Source organism: Pygocentrus nattereri, chromosome 13 (assembly GCF_015220715.1).
Source record: "Pygocentrus nattereri isolate fPygNat1 chromosome 13, fPygNat1.pri, whole genome shotgun sequence".
NCBI lineage: Eukaryota > Metazoa > Chordata > Actinopteri > Characiformes > Serrasalmidae > Pygocentrus > Pygocentrus nattereri.
The window spans coordinates 39,512,086-39,531,882 of NC_051223.1; the positions used below are offsets into that span (position 1 = coordinate 39,512,086).

General features: G+C 43.2%; 1 protein-coding gene across 1 annotated transcript in view; it reads left to right on the plus strand.

The window, feature by feature from the left end:
- Nucleotides 1–19,063, plus strand: part of LOC108441018 (pyroglutamylated RF-amide peptide receptor) — a 30,302-nt gene extending 11,239 nt beyond the window's left edge. The window contains exons 3-6 of the mRNA XM_017720274.2: nucleotides 5,948–6,009; nucleotides 11,305–11,540; nucleotides 13,954–14,051; nucleotides 18,541–19,063. Of these exons, the coding sequence (XP_017575763.1) occupies nucleotides 5,948–6,009; nucleotides 11,305–11,540; nucleotides 13,954–14,051; nucleotides 18,541–18,854 (710 nt within the window). The 3' untranslated portion in view covers nucleotides 18,855–19,063. The remainder of the gene's footprint in view (nucleotides 1–5,947; nucleotides 6,010–11,304; nucleotides 11,541–13,953; nucleotides 14,052–18,540) is intronic.
- Nucleotides 19,064–19,797: the final 734 nt, after the last annotated feature.

Consider the following 19,797-nt stretch of genomic DNA (forward strand, 5'->3'; position numbering starts at 1 on the left):
TACAAGGTTCTGCCTGGTTAAGAAATATTCAGGGCTGTAGAACCGGAAGCTCAGTTCAAGGCGACAACCATCCTCATTTTTTTGCCTTTGCTGCAGTTTCATGGCCAGGAAGGTTCACTATCTGCATCTAGATGAGGAAACGGACATGGAATTAAGAAAGACTTTTAAAAAATCGTTCTACAAGGGTTCTTTAGTTGACATCAGAACAGCAGAAGAACCCGTTTTGGTGCTATATAGAACTCTCTTTAAAAAGGCGCTCTATAGAACCCTCTACAGCACATTCCAAATCAGTCTGAACCCTTTCATGATGCAAAAGGTTCTTTGAGTGTTCATGGTTCTATATAGAACCCTTGAAGAGCCATCATTTTTAAGTGTGTGCCATAAAGGTTATTGGCAGGAAGTGTTTTTCCAAGGTCCTTAAATGCCGGGCTGAACCAGACACACTCATAATAGCGCTCAGAGTTTCCGAGCCCTCAACTCACCTACAGCTCAGCAATGGGTTCTTTCCTATAGATTAATGACCGCCAGAAAGCTCAGTTTAACCTTTTAGAGGAAGCAAGAAAGAAAGAAAGACCTACACTCAAGTCCTGGCTCACTGAGCCAACACACTAGAACCCGAACAAATACGAGCTCTGTCAGGAGGCAGAGGACGAAATTTGACTTCACGTGACGACTCGATAAACATCAAACACGATATCGGCTCTTATCTGCCTGTGTTTTACATACAACTCCTCCATCTCCACTGTTCATGCACGTCTCTTCGCCTGTTTATCCGCTCTTCCAGCTCTGACTTGCTGTCTGAATCACTTGAGTAAATCTCTGACCTTCTCACACTGCAGGACTCATGAATGTCTTGAGTTCCCAGCCTAAATAATATTGGTCATTTTTGCATTTTAGCCTTTCTGCAGGATCCTTAGTGGTCATTCTGCAGGAGGAATGGAAATGTTTTCTCCTGTAATTCTGCCACCAAATTAACCAGGACTCTTGTCTCTGTGTGTGAAATGTTGTGAGTGTGTTGGGCTGCTAACAACGATTACATGCAGCCTAATAATCCATTAGTAATCCAACTAATAGCTCAATCGGAACAGTCTAGTCCGATTGAGGCCATTCGGAATACAGTTTCTGTCCAACTGACCGAGGTGAGTAAACCTCTAAATAATCAGTTAAGTAGAAGAATAATATCCGTGTGAATGCCTGTATCCGATTACTTTCCCTATCGGAAAGTTTCAGTCCGTTCTGCATGAGCGTCGCGTCACAGTGAGAGTTTATACCGTTCAACACGGCGGAGCAGAAACTGGTCTGCAGAGGAGACGAAGTTCATGCTCTGATCTTTAAAAGACGGCGGTGGGACGGACGTCCAGCTTATGTGTCTCAGAGCACGACGTCTTCCTCTCGGCCTTCTTTAATAAGGACGTGTGAAGGACGTTTTCCTGAGTCTGACGTCATTTTAAAGCAGTTAAAAACACAATCACTGCTCACTGCTGCTCATCTCACTCTGACTGGACTCACGTGATGCTCGCTGCCATGGTAACTAAGCGCTACTCAATGCATGCGCATTTTACATCGGATTACTTGTAGCGAGCATGTAAACGGAGATTTTCCATTAGATTGTTGAATAGAGTGAGAATAAACACCTCAGTTTGAATCTGTAATCTGATTGTGTTTAATCAGTTTTGCAAAAATCTTGTAAAAACAGCCAATGAGGGGTGAGAACTGAGGGAGCTTTAAACTGCTGTGAAAAAGTGGTAAACTATGACAAAGCATTAGATATTCAGAAAATATGGTAATTCGGCACTTTGTTTATCTAGTTTTATGTGCAAAGTCTGCAGCTTTAGTAAATACTGTATGTCGGCTGTGACCTTTCACTTGCCATCAACTCGTCATACCGAATTTGCCCCCTTGTTGACAGATATGCTAATATTGGCACAAATTGTTGCCTTTAATATGGTCAGTTATTGCAGACTGACAATGAAAACATGATCATTTGTAATCAGAACAGCTTGAAAAGCTGCGTGCCTCCAAACTTTTGATGGACAGTGTGGAAATCAATGATGAACTTCCCTGCACTTTATGATGCAATTCCAGTTGAAATCACTGTACGTCTGATCTGGAAATGTCTTCTGAAGCACTTATTCCTGAAAGAGACTGAAAAAGAAGCCCATAAATCAAAGAAAGTGTACTGCCACTTCTGAACGTCACCCCGAGTGCGGTGGACAGGTTCAGGTTCTCATGCATAAATCTCCATAAAGAGCAGGAGAAGCCCTGAGCTCCAGTGACTGAGGCAGTAATTGGATCCCATGCATGCAGAGATAATCCGATTCAGCCTAAAACATCCAAACAAGTGATAAACACATTTCCTGACATGTATTTATGCAAGTCTGTGTTCTATACGATTTGGGGTAGAGCAGCCGTATTACAGCGGCACGGTGGCGTGGTGGGTAGCGCTGTCGCCTCACAGCAAGGAGGGCCTGGGTTCGATTCCCCGGCCGGGCGGCCAGGGTCCTCTCTGTGTGGAGTTTGCATGTTCTCCCCTGTGTCTGTGTGTCTCCCTGCGATGGACTGGCGACCTGTCCAGGGTGTATCCTGCCTTCCGCCCGAAGACTGCTGGGATAGGCTCCAGCTCCCCCCCGTGACCCTGACGGAGAAGTGGCTTAGAAAATGGATGGATGGATGGACAGCCGTATTACAGAAACTCTGAAATCTGACGTGTTTAGTCTCAATGACGACTTTAGTGCGAACTGAATTCAGGACAGTAGCTATTCCAGAATAACAGCTCCTGACTTCATCTCATCTTTAACTCCAGATCAGAGAACAGCATTACACAAACATCCTAACTAGACTAAACCTCCTAAATCCTGTCCTAACTTTAGGATGAGCCCCAGCAGGGTCCTGACTTCTGTTCTCTGGTTCTGAGGCGGCTGAGTCAGGCAGCGTAGGTCACTACCAGCATAATGAGCTCCGTTTATTTCTACTGTAAAACGCGGCTTTCACTGGGAGACGTTTTTCTCTTCTAACTCTGCGTTTTAAAGATCAGACGCTGCCGACTCGAACTCCACCGCCCCTCTGATCACCTTCCTGTGTTAATGTTGATGATGAAATATTACAGTGATCGTGGCGAATAATGAGAAGGCGGAGCTGAACGGGTGTCTGTTTATTAGGAGGAGGAACGTTGGCACGCTCAGCTAAAGCGTTTGGGAAATGGAGACTGAAACTGGGGAGCGGCTGCACTCTGATAAACAGCAGGGGGCGCTCTCACAATATAACTTACAGCTCATCACACTTCAGTTTTGACCTTTTTTTACGTCAGTAACGGCAGCTGTGACACATTTTAACGTAATTCTGATGATGTGTTTAAGTTTCAGCTGTGTGTGTATGGTCAGTTGCTAGGTACCAGACAAAAAAGTTGACTGTCGACTTCAATCAAGTAGGTTAAGATTTCCTAACTGGAGACAAGAAGCTGTAAGACTAACTTAACTTAAGACAAATTACCCATTGCATCACATTTAGAATGTTATTTAGTGCTCTTGTTAGTTTAATTGGTCATTTTCAGTTATTGTATTTGTTGATCGTTTTTTTGAGCCTTTTAGATTTAACTAGCCTCACATTCAACATAAGATTATGTAACCTGACAGACCAATTAAGTGAGGATTCTTCCAAGTCTCCATACAGCTTCTGGGAAATGCCATGAACAGTTTGCAGAACGTAAGGATTTTAGGCCATTCCAGCAAACCCTGGATGACCGATGAGGCGGTTTACGACCCCAGCCTGTTGCATCTGTGAGCCACCTGATTGGTGCGATACAGTCTCCCTGTTATTCGTCTGCGCTTGGAATCAAACACGCAGCATGCTAAACACTAGGCTGTGATGCTGACCTCCCCTCCTCGAAAAACAGGGATGGTACTACAGAAAAAACCTCAATCTTGTAAGATGTTAAAGCTGAAAAAGTGCCGCTTGATTTCACGACTCAGCCCACCCGGTTGCCCTCGCAGCCCCTCCTCCACACCTGTAGATGACTTCAGTGTGCAGTGGCACTGCCTTCTGACCAAGGGAACTAGACTGAGTAGACATCTACACGGGGAGAATGTAAAGGTTGCCCCTCTTACCTGTTTGAAACTGCCAGCGGTACAAATATCCGAAGATTCTCTCGTAAAACAAAAGTGTGCAGGTAAAACAACAAAACTAAAGCACTTCTCCAACACAAGCGCTTATAAACCAAGATAGAAAAAGTGCCGATAAAATACCAAAAAAACAGACGCAGAGATTTAGAACACAGCACTCACACAATCAGTCCTCTCCTCAGCCCTCTTGAAGGCCTCTTTTTAAGACTTAGGCTCCTCCCCCAACTACACCAGCCAGGCCTCTGATTGGACAGTGGTCCTCCTCACATGACTGCTGGCAACCACACCTGTGAAGGGAGAGACGGAGAGACACACACGAAAAAATCCAGCAGCACTTTTTTCCCACGCCATACTTTGTCTGAGTGCTAAACATTGATTTGGGATTTCTTTAGTACCTGTGTGTGACTATACATATATAGTTCTTCAGTGGTCAGGACCCCCATGGACCCTCACAGAGCAGGTACTATTTGGGTGGTGGGTCATTCTCAGCACTGCAGTAACACTGACGTGGTGGTGGTGTGTTAGTGTGTGTTGTGCTGGTCTGAGTGGATCAGACACAGCAGAGCTGCTGGAGTTTTTAAACACCTCAGTGTCGCTGCTGGACTGAGAACAGTCCACCAACCAAAAATATCCAGCCGACTGCATCCTGTGGGCAGCGTCCTGTGACCACTCTAGAGGGATGAGAGGATGACCGATACAAACTGTGCAGCAGCAGATGAGCTGTCGTCTCTGACTTTACACCTACAAGGTGGACCGACAAGGTAGGAGTGTCTAATAGAGTGGACAGTGAGTGGACACAGCGTTTAAGAACTCCAGCAGCACTGCTGTGTCTGAGCTGAGAATCTACATACATGTTCAAATTATCTGCATAACTCAGTGACTGAGGTATAAACAGAGAGATCCAGAGGGTTTGGTGTGAAACGGTTCAGACGTCTTTACAGTGGTGGTGATGGGAACCAGGCGTCGCCATGACTACAACACAGATATAGACACTTTATTTACCATCCAGAACCACCAGAGAACCTACACGAGTCTTCTGAGCTTATATGGAATGTTGATGATGGAAAATAGTGGAAAATCTGGAATAATCGTTTTCCTTTGGGGGCTGTTTGAAGAGTTCATGAGCAAAAAATCATAAACACCATCCTTTAAAAAAATGAGCTGACTGTCTGAAGCGTGTAGGACGAGTGCAACTGGTGCACCTCTTTAAACTGGTCAATATATCTAATATTTCTCATTATGAGATTGTGGTAAGTTGTTCACGTGAGCCCCCGATCTTTATTTTGCACAACCTTTTAAAAAGCCCAATGAATATTTATGTTTTAGTGACCCCCTTTATTTTATTTACAAGGTATTAAACAATGCCATACCATGGATCTCTCGCTGCTATCGGAGGAAAACCTCGTATCTCCATTTTTGTCATTTTTCAGTTTTTGACATAATTTGAAAATGCTTGTTGCTCTTTCTATTGTGTGTACAATTTATGAAGAATGGACCAAAAGAAATGGCCCAAAATGACACCCAAAGACGTCTGGTTCCATTGACTTACATTAAAAGTAAAGCAAGCTTTTTCCTTTTCCTGTAAAGTTCCCATTTTGGAGATACGAGGTTTTCATCTTACAACAGCGACATGGTTTTTGCAAACAAATGTCGAATACACTGTGTTCATTTGCTAAGACTCAACTATTAAACCTTTTTCTCATCATTCCTAGCATTTTACTAGTGATATCATATTCCACTGGCAGATATTTTTGCTTTTTAAAGAAGCGATGCTTGCCAAGTTAACAGTTGTTGCTCTACAGTTGAGTGTGTGTGTTCTCTATCCTCAGGCCTGGTGTGGGTGGTCTCCATCATGGTGGGATCTCCAATGCTGTTCGTCCAGCAGTTAGAGGTGAGTGTTGATAAACTAGGGCCTCCAGATATCTGAACTTTGAGACTCCAGTCAGCAGCTTTCAGAGCACACAAACTGGCCATCTCCTGTAAAAGAACAGCAGTTCATGTGATAAATATATGCATTGAACTGAATAAACAAACAAATAAAGACATAAATAACTGTAGCAAATTATAAATAAATAAATTTACAGTTGTCTGCTGAAGTGTGAGCACTAACGGTCAGATTACATGTGAACATCACCTTCTACAGTGAACACATGTAAATATAACGTTTCTGAAAATTGTAGTAAACAAACCTTTTTTTGAGTTTAACGTATTTTATGTTCCTTTTCCTTCAATGTGTTAAATTCAGCAAATTAGTAGAAATTGTGCGCTAAAGTTTGCAGAAAAATGACAGTTCTGGAGATTATATATACAATATATGGACAAAAGAACACCTACACACACTTACACACTTACAAGAGCCCATTCGAAATCCATAGGCTTTAATATGCAGTTTGACTCACGCCGTGTACTTCAAGTCTTTCATGTGTCCATAAGCGGAGTCTCTAATGGGTTCTTTCATCTAAGCCCTCTCTTTCCGAGTTAACCCCTCGAGTGACCCGTCCATATCTGCTCGCTGAGTGAAGCTCCATCACCTGCTGTGATGTGAAGAGCAGCAGAACATGACCTGAGGTCACAACATCTCGCATACTAAAGAGCCTCAGAGCTAGAACACGGACATCACACACAGTGAGACATGTAACCTCTCTCTGTTCCTTTGAGATACAGTATAAATAAATAACTGAGGTCTGTACATGTGCTTGAAGGGGAATTCCACCCAAATTTCAACGTTTCGGTCTAATTCATCCATTGAGCAGACTTAATTTAGAGGGTGTGAGGAAGGGGTTCATTTGACTTAAAACAACGTATAAAAAGTAACATTTAAAAACCTTTTAACGTTTAAAACCAATTTCCACTTTCTTTGGTCCTGGCTGCACTGAAGCCTTCAGCACAAAGGCATAAGATATTTTTTTACAGATTTAGTTAAGATGTGGTATTTAATTAGTCAAACAGTAAAATTATATTTTAAGTTAGCTAAATTGTTGTTCTGACTGATTTGCAATGAGTGAAGCCTTTTATTCCAGCCAAGCGAGTGTTTTTCCACTTTGCAGGAGTTGAAACTTGTGCATTTTTAAGCTAAACTAGTGCAGAGAATCGAAATGAGGCAGTAGAAAACAACCGCTTAAAAAAGCTATGATACTCAAGAAGTCACGTGATGAGCATACTAAGATTTTCCATAGCAGATTCACAGTATAAATAGGTAAAAAAATCCAATTTGCAAGACTTTGCACTCACCACAAATGCAGCCGTTCAGCCAAGGTGTTTTTGGAGTCCAGATTTTGCTTCTTTAGTTTATACCTGGAGCAAACGTTGGAAATAAATGGTCAGCTAAACCATTTCCAGAAATATATGCTCAAATCCTCTCTCAGCCAGCTCCAACCACATTCAGATCACTGCTCTCCTGAGCACAATTTGGTATCCCACTTCTGACACCACTGTGGTGCCAGCGTAGAAAAAGACATGGAAAATATAGGGATTATATGCGAGTGCTCTTCTGTTTGGAAAAGGCACTTCAACAGGCAGCAAGAAATGCTAACCATGAAGGGTGGACATTTGAACACACTGTAAACCCACCCTCTTTGGTCACAGTTACCTCTAACAACACAACTACAATAATGATATCGATAACAATAACAGCAGCAGCGTGGCGCAACCCAAAACCCACTGCATGGCCTCTCCTCCTAAATTCCTCACAGCAGCACAGCCTATGGCAGACACCACAATATACACATAAAGAAATGAATCAGTTGGATGATGGACCCACTAGTGACCCCTGGGACCACCTCTAAACACAATGCTAAATATAGCTGCTTAGCTGAATTTTCTTAAGTGGTGAAACAGTTACAATAGCTTATTTTCCACTGTTTCTAGAGCCATATTGCGTTACCGGTTTCCGTCAACTGTCCTGCTGATTCAGATCCAGAAAATGCTGAAGAAAACTACACAGTGCCTCAGCAACAGCTAACAGGCTAAATGCTAGAGAACAAGTTCAATTCCTGTTGTCATGCCAACACCAGTCACTGAAGAGCACTTTGCGCTCTTAGAGTCTTCATCCTATTTAATAGTGTCATTTGAGCATCATTTAGCTGGAACTGAGCCTGTACTGTGGTGGGTGGAACCTTTAGCCCAGTAACTAACATTGTGCTAATGTTAGCTTAGCCGTTCATGCTACAGCTCACATCACCACAGAACAGGTCAAATTTTTGGGTTTGGGCCTCCAACACCAGTCTAGTTAGGCAGAGGAGCTTAACATGTGGCAACTGTTGCTAAATTTGTGGTACGACGTTTGTTCTGCGATGGATGGAAAATCACGCACTGCTTTACTTTATTTGACGACCTGAACTTATATGGTTGTTTTTCCGTTTCGGTGGCAGAGCACCAACGTAAAATGTAGAACCAATTAGTTCTAACCAAATAGCTACGTCACTGCATCGTCCCACCAAAAGGTTCTTTGGCCCTTACGTTTTGTAAGCACTCTGTGTGAAAGTGCCACTGGAATGCTTAGTGGTTACACTGCTTCAGGCACCTCAGGCACCAGAATAGAAGTGCTGCATCATTTAACATGGAATGGAAAATTCAAATGAGAATCTAATTGCAGCTACACTATGTTGCCAAAAGTTTTCACTCACCCAGCCAAATCACTGAATTCAGGTGTTCCAGTCACTTCCGTGGCCACAGGTGTATAAAGCCGAGCCCCTAGGCCTGCAGACTGCTTCTACAGACATTAGTGAAAGAATGGGTTGCTCTCAGGAGCTCAGTGAATTCCAGCGTGGTACCGTGATCGGACGCCACCTGTGCAGCAAGTCCAGTCGTGAAATTTCCTCACTACTAAATATTCCACAGTCCACTGTCAGTGGGATTATAACAAAGTGGAAGCGATTGGGAACGACAGCAACTCAGTTTAGTGGTTGCCAGGAGACGGTACTTGTCTGACTGCATTTTGCCGAGTGTAAAGTTTGGTGGAGGGGGGATCATGGTGTGGGGCTGTTTTTCAGGAGTTGGGCTCGGCCCCTTAGTTCCAGTGAAAGGAACTCTTAAAGCTTCAGCACCAAGAGATTTTGGACAATTTCACGCTCCCAACTTTGTGGGAACAGTTTGGGGACGGCCCCTTCCTGTTCCATGACTGCGCACCAGTGCACAAAGCAGGTCCATAAAGACGTGGATGAGCCAGTTTGGTGTGGAAGAACTTGACTGGCCTGCACAGAGTCCTGACCTCAACCCCATAGAACACCTTTGGGATGAATTAGAGCGGAGACTGTGAGCCAGGCCTTCTCGTCAAGCAACAGTGTCTGACCTCACAAATGTGCTTCTGGAAGAACGGTCAGAAATTCCCATAAACACTCCTAACCCTTGTGGAAAGCCTTCCCAGAAGAGTTGAAGCTGTTATAGCTGCAAAGGGTGGGCCGACATCATATTAAACCCTATGGACTAAGAATGGGATGTCAAGTTCATAAGGGTGTGAAGCCAGACGAGCGAATACTTTTGGCAGTATATTGTACGTGTGACATTTCAGCAAATTAGCACCACCAAGGAAGAAAAAGAAAACGGAACTAAGCCACTAAACTTTTGTGGTGCCATTTCTAAAATTTTCCTTCAAAAGTTCTGCGTGATGAGTTTCTAAAAAGCTGGTGAAATTCTGCTTTAAAAAGCACAATCCTGGAAAGGTTCATTGAATATTCAGGCTATTTCAAAGCTGAAGACTCTCCTCACTGAGTGGAGCATCGATCAATAGAAAGTACATTATTGTGTCCACCTGTCCACACAACACAATACAGGCCACAACAAAAGAGGCTGTGCATCTAGTCAAGGAGTGACGTCAAAGGTGCGCATTTGAAGGTGCCAATTCAACTGCAGTTCTTTTAAAGTGTTGGATTATAACAATAACATTTATGCTATTTTAAACCTGAACCTTTTGTTCTTTGTCCAAAGATAAACATAAAGGGAAAGTGTGGTATATAATATATATTATCTATATTAATATATATTGTCTATATTTGTTTCAAATGGGTTTTTTAAGGCTCTTAATCATATTGAAATAATTCAATTCAATCTAAATTAATTTGGGCAAAATGTGAGATTTCCTGAATTATTTCTTGGAGAATTGTCATTAAAAGGAATGATGGTGAAAGCTGAGATCTCATGACACGTTGAAATGTTTCAGAATCATAATTAAAATGAATCATGATCAAAGTTTAAAAGACAGTCATGACTGAATCATCATAATTTAATTTGATCATGATGAAATTTGAGATTTCATGATGCTTTGAATGACTTGAATCGTGGTTGAATTGAACTGTGATTAATGAAATTGTGATGAAATTTGAAATTTCATAATTCAGTTCTTTGAACTGTTTCCTAAAGAATCACAATTGAATCAGTGGTTGGTTAGTGTAGTGGGTAACATCTCTGCCTTCTACGCTGTAGACCAGGGTTCAATTCCCCGCCTGGGTCAGTCCCCTACACTAAACCAATAAGAGTCCTTGGGCAAGACTCCCAACACCACCTTCGCCTACTTGTGTAAAAATGATCAAAGTGTAAGTCGCTCTGGATAAGAGCGCCAGCCAAATGCCATAAATGTAAATTAATCAAACTGAATTATTTCTTAAAGCTGTCCTATGTAAGTTTTGGGGATTTAGAGCCCTCTCTGGTAGAAATGTGTAACTGCATACAGGACATTTTTAATGTGGGTTGAGCTTCGGCCCCCTTCCCTGAGGGGATGAATCCAATGACTGAAATTCAAAGAGAACTCAGTCTAAACTTGGAGCGTCTTCTGAGGGTGTGAGTGAATTATCTACTACTATCATCCCATCTTCATCAGTATGATGTTGATTTTGAGATCATTTGAGGCCGAAACATCGAGCCGGACCTTCTGTGTGTGACGTTAATATGTAAAGACGTACGGCGTGGTGTGAAAAACTCGACGCCTCTGACTTTTAAATGATCATTTCAGGCTTTACGGAGTGACTCAGCAGCTCACGCTCACCATATTTTAGCCTGTTTATATTCTCCTCACTCAGTAACGACACTTCTTTCAGTGTTAACAACAAAATATTACATAGTGCAGCTGTAAGGAATCATGATCAAATTGAATACTGGAAATTTTTCATATAAGATTCAGTGAATCATCTGAATGGGAAGTCAGAGATGTACAGTCACTGGTGTTGCAGATTTGTTCTGTGTTTATATGCAGGTGAAGTACGATTTCCTTTACGAACACCATCACGTGTGCTGTCAGGAGCTGTGGGGTTCTGTGGTCCACCGTAAGATCTACACCACCTTCATCATGGTGGCGCTGTTCCTGCTGCCGCTGGCCGCCATGCTCTTCCTCTACACACGCATCAGCATCGAGCTGTGGATCCGCAAGAGGGTCGGAGACGTCTCCGTCCTCAGCACCATGAACCACAGAGAGATCAGCAAGATATCCAGGTACACAGCAGAACCGTAAAAAGACTCTTCAGTGAAATATGGAACCCAGCATGTAGTTTATCAACTGATTCTGACCAAAAACATCAGAGTCAGGAAGGTAAACGAGCAAGTCTGCTGGAGATGATCTGACATGATGATTTAGGCATGAGGGTAAAGTGGGGGACAAGCCTTCATTACTTGTTCATGCCACCTTGTTTGCTGGTTGTTCTCTTTTTCTTTTACCTTCAGCTGTTCCAAGCGTGTTTGGCCAGAGCACAGAACGGCTTTTTAGAAAGTTTGGGTTCTCTTATTCACACATACTGCCTCTGCGTGTTGTGAGCTTTACAGTTTGAATGCCCTGGTCTTTCATACATACAGCGTTTGAGCTGTAGAAGCGGAACAGCAAGAAAAGCTTTACAGACATTCCTGTTTCCCGGCACATTAATGGTCACATCACTCTATTAAAAAAATGATCATTTCTAAAAGTGTTCAGTATGTTTGTTTATCCTCGACAGCATTCTGACTTCTGATTAGGGAAAAGTTTCAAGCCTGGTGGACCAACCGGGAAATCTGTCTGCAGCACAGAACGTTTAACTAGTATTTTACCAGGAATTAAATAAATAAATAAAGTTTTGTTTGCATAGAATTTTCTATTACATTTTTATGGCTTATTTTAGTTTATACAACAGTTAGTTCCAGCCACGCGAGCTGATTTGTTGAGAAGCGTTCGAACTGTGCGGTTATTTGTGTTGGGGTTTAAAATCTGTCTAGCTTGCATGCCTTATATTCTCTGGGACTCTAAAGATTAAAGAAGCTTCCAGTGTTACTCCAAGGTATTTAAAGGGTCCATATCCTGCATTTTTATTACATAGGTCCACTTATAGCAGGGGTTGACAACATGCGTCTCTTTTACTGCCCTGCTGTGGCTCCACAGCTGAATCAGATCAGTAGGTAATAATAAAATAATCCTCCTCTACAGTAAAATAAAGCTCTGCTGATCCTTCAACACAGTTTAACAGTAAATGGTCTTAAACGCTGGAGTTAATGTAGAACTGCTGATTCACCCTTTAACCCTGAAGATCAGCGCAGACGGCTGGTCACCATAGCAACACAGACAACAGTCTCGCCCAGCTAGTAGCTATGAAATGGCAAAGAGAGAGATTTAAGACAAACATCAATAATTTGGGGACGAATGGACTTATTAGTGTTTATAGTCACTCCAGCTGGTTTCCTGATACGTTTAATCTGCAACAAGAAACTGACAAACACTTAAAATTTGTGAAGCTGAAGTCGCTTCTCATTCGCCAGCTTCTCGTTTGAATTTTCTCATTCCACCTTAAATGGTGCAGCAGATACACTCTGGCACTTCAGACACCATTTAAGGTGGAATGAGAAAATTCAAACAAGAAGCTGGAGAATGAGAAGCGACTTCAGCCTCATAAAAATCAAATGTTGAGACGTTTTACAAGAAACTGTTCTACTTTTGTGGAAAAGTTTCCTGCTGGAGATGCGAGAAAAGTGGCTATAAATGAGTTGAACATTAAGAGCAAAGTGAGTCTGCATTTGTGTTTATATTTTTTAGTCTATACTAGCACATTAACACAGACTGAAACAGATATACAGACAAGATGGTAAAACGTTACTTCAGTAAAATGCACATGAAATGCGGTGGAGCTCAAAGTGGTTTCATTTTTGTTGAAAAGACCAAATGACTCTTCTGAACATTTGAGTTGTGACCCCTGACTTGTAACATTCGTGGGGGTTTATGTACCAAAACCCATCCTAATTTATTTCTACATGACCATTTTCCAAACTCTCCTTAATACAAAGCATCAAATATTGGACTCAACTGGCTCTATTTTCCCAGATTGACCCAGATGGTTTTATTGACATCACAAAAACAATGACTTCAAAACACTGGAAGCTTAGTTTCCATACGTGGACTGTGGATTGGGAAGTGAACGGTAAATTTTTAAACTTGAATCTTTACATACAGCCTAAAACTTTCCCTGATATGAGCTATTTAACTGTAGCCTTTGGTCGCACTGAGACACCGTTAAGGTCAAGGATGAAACATGCAGCTTTATAAGGCAGACATTAGCCTCGTCGCTCCAGAGTTAAAACTAAAGAAGCAAATTTCAGGCACAAACATGTCTTGGCTGACTGACTGCATCTTGGTTGAGGAGGAAGCTGTGAATTAGATTAGCTGTGAATTTTTCACTCAACCATCACTTTGACACCAACCTCACATCCATAGCCAGAGCACTTCAACACAAGATCACTACACAGCAGTGCAACCCATTGTAAATGAACTGCATTAAGTTTGTTAGAGCTCATTCAAACAGGCGTGGGTGGACAAGCTGACGATACACGAGTCTCTGCATGAGGTGATCGAGTCATGGAGAACTAATATATACTGTTGTTCTTGAAACAGAAAGAAAAAACGAGCCGTCAAGATGATGATCACCATCGTTCTGATGTTCACCATCTGCTGGGCCCCGTTCCACACCGTCCACATGCTCTTCGAATACAGTGAGTATCCGTGGCAAACAGAGATCAGATGCTATGATCATGCTCATTTCCGGTGGGATTTGAAATGTTATATTAGACATTGCATGTCTTTTATAGCTTTGTATTTATTCCCCTTGTAAATCAACGCATGGTTGACTGTTACTTTCTGATTGTGTTGGTAGTTGATCTAACATGTGAGTCCTTCAGTTCAGCTCCTGAAGGCCTAACCAATGGGAGAGCTCACTTGGCTCTATCTACCTAGATACCACAGAGGAATCAATTCTGATTGGATCATTTTCCATGGGCCATTTCAAAATTTTTAACATTTTGTTTCCAAAACTTTGCTGTAGAGCTTGTAAATGAAAGGCAAGATAGTTGTTTCTAGTAAAGTGTCCAGTTAGTGGAAGCACAAGGTAGGGGTTTCTAATAAAGTGTCCAGTTAGTGAAAACACAAAGTAGGTGTTTCTAATAAAGTGGCCAGTTAGTAAAAACACAAGGTGTTTCCAATAAAGTGGCCAGTTAGTGGAAGCACAAGGTAGGGGTTTCTAATAAAGTGGCCAATGAGTAGAAGTATGAGGTATCTATCTATCTATCTATCTATCTATCTATCTATCTATCTATCTATCTATCTATCTATCTATCTATCTATCTATCTATCTATCTATCTATCTATCTATCTATCTATCTATCTATCTATCTATCTATCTATCTATCTATCTATCCAAAGTGAAAGGAAGCAATTTTGACCTGAGAGTTTGAGCAATAGGCTTTTGTCAGTCTCTCTGTGCTGCTGTACAATGTGTAGCTGCCCACCAAGGGTCATTTACTGCTGTCAGTAATCAAGGAAAAAAGGTTGGAATGGACGGTTTCTTTGTAAGGATTCAGGGTGAAGTTCAGGACACTGGAAGTGTAGTAAATATCCTGCCTGTACCCTTTACACACCTTTAACACAAATAAGGAGTGAAATTCTGGTTTATCGTGTTTTCCCTTTTTCACTGGGACATCTAAATGTGAAATATGAGAGGCGTTTGTTTATTTGATGGTCGTTAATGACGTCTTTAGAGGGCGGAGCTGAGCGGCGTTTGTTTATTTGATGGTTGTTAATGACGTCTTTAGAGGGCGGAGCTGAGCGGCGTTTGTTTATTTGATGGTCGTTAATGACGTCTTTAGGGGCGGAGCTGAGCGGAGTTTGTTTATTTGACGGTCGTTAATGACGCCTTTAGAGGGCGGAGCTGAGCGGCGTTTGTTTATTTGATGGTCGTTAATGACGTCTTTAGAGGGCGGAGCTGAGCGGCGTTTGTTTATTTGATGGTCGTTAATGACGTCTTTAGAGGGCGGAGCTGAGCGGCGTTTGTTTATTTGATGGTCGTTAATGACGTCTTTAGAAGGCGGAGCTGAGCGGCGTTTGTTTATTTGATGGTCGTTAATGACGTCTTTAGAAGGCAGAGCTGAGCGGCGTTTGTTTATTTGATGGTCGTTAATGACGTCTTTAGAAGGCGGAGCTGAGCGGCGTTTGTTTATTTGATGGTCGTTAATGACGTCTTTAAAGGGCGGAGCTGAGCGGCGTTTGTTTATTTGATGGTAGTTAATGACGTCTTTAGAGGGCGGAGCTGAGCGGCGTTTGTTTATTTGATGGTCGTTAATGACGTCTGTAGAGGGCGGAGCTGAGCGGCGTTTGTTTATTTGATGGTCGTTAATGACGTCTTTAGAGGGCGGAGCTGAGCGGCGTTTGTTTATTTGATGGTCGTTAATGACGTCTTTAGAGGGCGGAGCTGAGCGGCGTTTGTTTATTTGATGGTCGTTAATGACGTCTTTAGAGGGCGGAGCTGAGCGGCGTTTGTTTATTTGATGGTCGTTAATGACGTCTTTAGAGGGCGGAGCTGAGCGGCGTTTGTTTATTTGATGGTCGTTAATGACGTCTTTAGAAGGCGGAGCTGAGCGGCGTTTGTTTATTTGATGGTCGTTAATGACGTCTTTAGGGGCGGAGCTGAGCGGAGTTTGTTTATTTGACGGTCGTTAATGACGCCTTTAGAGGGCGGAGCTGAGCGGCGTTTGTTTATTTGATGGTCGTTAATGACGTCTTTAGAGGGCGGAGCTGAGCGGCGTTTGTTTATTTGATGGTCGTTAATGACGTCTTTAGAGGGCGGAGCTGAGCGGCGTTTGTTTATTTGATGGTCGTTAATGACGTCTTTAGAAGGCGGAGCTGAGCGGCGTTTGTTTATTTGATGGTCGTTAATGACGTCTTTAGAAGGCAGAGCTGAGCGGCGTTTGTTTATTTGATGGTCGTTAATGACGTCTTTAGAAGGCGGAGCTGAGCGGCGTTTGTTTATTTGATGGTCGTTAATGACGTCTTTATAGGGCGGAGCTGAGCGGCGTTTGTTTATTTGATGGTAGTTAATGACGTCTTTAGAGGGCGGAGCTGAGCGGCGTTTGTTTATTTGATGGTCGTTAATGACGTCTGTAGAGGGCGGAGCTGAGCGGCGTTTGTTTATTTGATGGTCGTTAATGACGTCTTTAGAGGGCGGAGCTGAGCGGAGTTTGTTTATTTGATGGTCGTTAATGACGTCTTTAGAGGGCGGAGCTGAGCGGCGTTTGTTTATTTGATGGTCGTTAATGACGTCTTTAGAGGGCGGAGCTGAGCGGCGTTTGTTTATTTGATGGTCGTTAATGACGTCTTTAGAAGGCAGAGCTGAGCGGCGTTTGTTTATTTGATGGTCGTTAATGACGTCTTTAGAAGGCGGAGCTGAGCGGCGTTTGTTTATTTGATGGTCGTTAATGACGTCTTTAAAGGGCGGAGCTGAGCGGCGTTTGTTTATTTGATGGTAGTTAATGACGTCTTTAGAGGGCGGAGCTGAGCGGCGTTTGTTTATTTGATGGTCGTTAATGACGTCTTTAGAGGGCGGAGCTGAGCGGCGTTTGTTTATTTGATGGTCGTTAATGACGTCTTTAGAGGGCGGAGCTGAGCGGCGTTTGTTTATTTGATGGTCGTTAATGACGTCTTTAGAGGGCGGAGCTGAGCGGCGTTTGTTTATTTGATGGTCGTTAATGACGTCTTTAGAGGGCGGAGCTGAGCGGCGTTTGTTTATTTGATGGTCGTTAATGACGTCTTTAGAGGGCGGAGCTGAGCGGCGTTTGTTTATTTGATGGTCGTTAATGACGTCTTTAGAAGGCGGAGCTGAGCGGCGTTTGTTTATTTGATGGTCGTTAATGACGTCTTTAGAAGGCGGAGCTGAGCGGCGTTTGTTTATTTGATGGTCGTTAATGACGTCTTTAGAGGGCGGAGCTGAGCGGCGTTTGTTTATTTGATGGTCGTTAATGACGTCTTTAGAGGGCGGAGCTGAGCGGCGTTTGTTTATTTGATGGTCGTTAATGACGTCTGTAGAGGGCGGAGCTGAGCGGCGTTTGTTTATTTGATGGTCGTTAATGACGTCTTTAGAGGGCGGAGCTGAGCGGCGTTTGTTTATTTGATGGTCGTTAATGACGTCTTTAGAGGGCGGAGCTGAGCGGCGTTTGTTTATTTGATGGTCGTTAATGACGTCTTTAGAGGGCGGAGCTGAGCGGCGTTTGTTTATTTGACGGTCGTTAATGACGTCTTTAGGGGCGGAGCTGAGCGGCGTTTGTTTATTTGACGGTCGTTAATGACGTCTTTAGGGGCGGAGCTGAGCGGAGTTTGTTTATTTGACGGTCGTTAATGACGCCTTTAGAGGGCGGAGCTGAGCGGCGTTTGTTTATTTGATGGTCGTTAATGACGTCTTTAGAGGGCGGAGCTGAGCGGCGTTTGTTTATTTGATGGTCGTTAATGACGTCTTTAGAGGGCGGAGCTGAGCGGCGTTTGTTTATTTGATGGTCGTTAATGACGTCTTTAGAAGGCGGAGCTGAGCGGCGTTTGTTTATTTGATGGTAGTTAATGACGTCTTTAGAGGGCGGAGCTGAGCGGCGTTTGTTTATTTGATGGTCGTTAATGACGTCTTTAGAGGGCGGAGCTGAGCGGCGTTTGTTTATTTGATGGTTGTTAATGACGTCTTTAGAGGGCGGAGCTGAGCGGCGTTTGTTTATTTGAGGGTTGTTAATGACGTCTTTAGAGGGCGGAGCTGAGCGGCGTTTGTTTATTTGATGGTTGTTAATGACGTCTATAGAGGGCGGAGCTGAGCGGCGTTTGTTTATTTGATGGTCGTTAATGACGTCTTTAGAGGGCGGAGCTGAGCGGCGTTTGTTTATTTGATGGTTGTTAATGACGTCTTTAGAGGGCGGAGCTGAGCGGCGTTTGTTTATTTGATGGTCGTTAATGACGTCTTTAGAGGGCGGAGCTGAGCGGCGTTTGTTTATTTGATGGTCGTTAATGACGTCTTTAGAGGGCGGAGCTGAGCGGCGTTTGTTTATTTGATGGTCGTTAATGACGTCTTTAGAGGGCGGAGCTGAGCAACTCTTTTGTGAGGAGATGTAACCTGTAAACCTGTAACGTGATCGTGGCTTCATTACCTTTCTCTGTTTCTGTATCTCACATGTTCAGATGACCTTGAGTCAAAATACGACGACGTGACTCTGAATATGATCATCGCTGTAGTTCAGGCCATCGGCTTCTCCAACTCCTTCAACAACCCCATCGTGTACGCCTTCATGAACGAGAACTTCAAGAAGAGTTGTGTCTCCGCGCTGTCAGCCTGCCTGCGGCGGCCGCGGCGGCTGGGTAGTGCTCCGGAGCGGCCGAACCTCAGCGTCCAGTTCACCAAACCCCTAAAACGGCAAGCGTTCATGGGACATGACTTGGTTAACACAGAGCAGAACGGCGGCAGCAGCAGGACCTCCGAACTCCCTGCCACGTAAATATCAGCTGGGCAGTGGAGACCTAACCTCAGACATTTCAGAACGAAAGGTTCTACAAATTAGGGCTGCAACTACTGATTATTCCTATAATCTAGTAATGTTACCCTCAACACCAAAGCTGCGAAGCACGTGTCAAACAAACGACACACTTATCTTGAAACATTGTACTGATGCTCAGTTAATTTTCCAATAAACATATGATCAATGAAGCTTTGTTCAGCACCGCTTTGGAATCTGATTCAAAAGAAACGACGCCTATTACGCCTTTTAATGTTTATACCATCCGTCCATACCGCCCCCTATGCTTCCTGTAGTGTATTACAGTCTGTCAGAGTGACTGTGTGGATCATATGAACATTATAGAGCTTTTTAAATGAAACAGTAGAAGCCGGATCGCCCCCTACGCTTCCTGTAGTGTATTACAGTCTGTCAGAGCGACTGTAGATCATATGAACATTATAGAGCTTTTTAAATGAAACAGTAGAAGCCGTATCGCCCCCTACGCTTCCTGTAGTGTATTACAGTCTGTCAGAGCGACTGTGTGGATCATATGAACATTATAGAGCTTTTTAAATGAAACAGTAGAAGCCGTATCGCCCCCTACGCTTCCTGTAGTGTATTACAGTCTGTCAGAGCGACTGTAGATCATATGAACATTATAGAGCTTTTTAAATGAAACAGTAGAAGCCGTATCGCCCCCTACGCTTCCTGTAGTGTATTACAGTCTGTCAGAGCGACTGTGTGGATCATATGAACATTATAGAGCTTTTTAAATGAAACAGTAGAAGCCGTATCGCCCCCTACGCTTCCTGTAGTGTATTACGGTCTGTCAGAGCGACTGTGTGGAAAATGACAATAATTCAACTCAATTAACCTAATAGTCATTATTATGGCTGTATAACGGCAAGAACCTGGCGATACGATATGCATCAGCAAGATGATA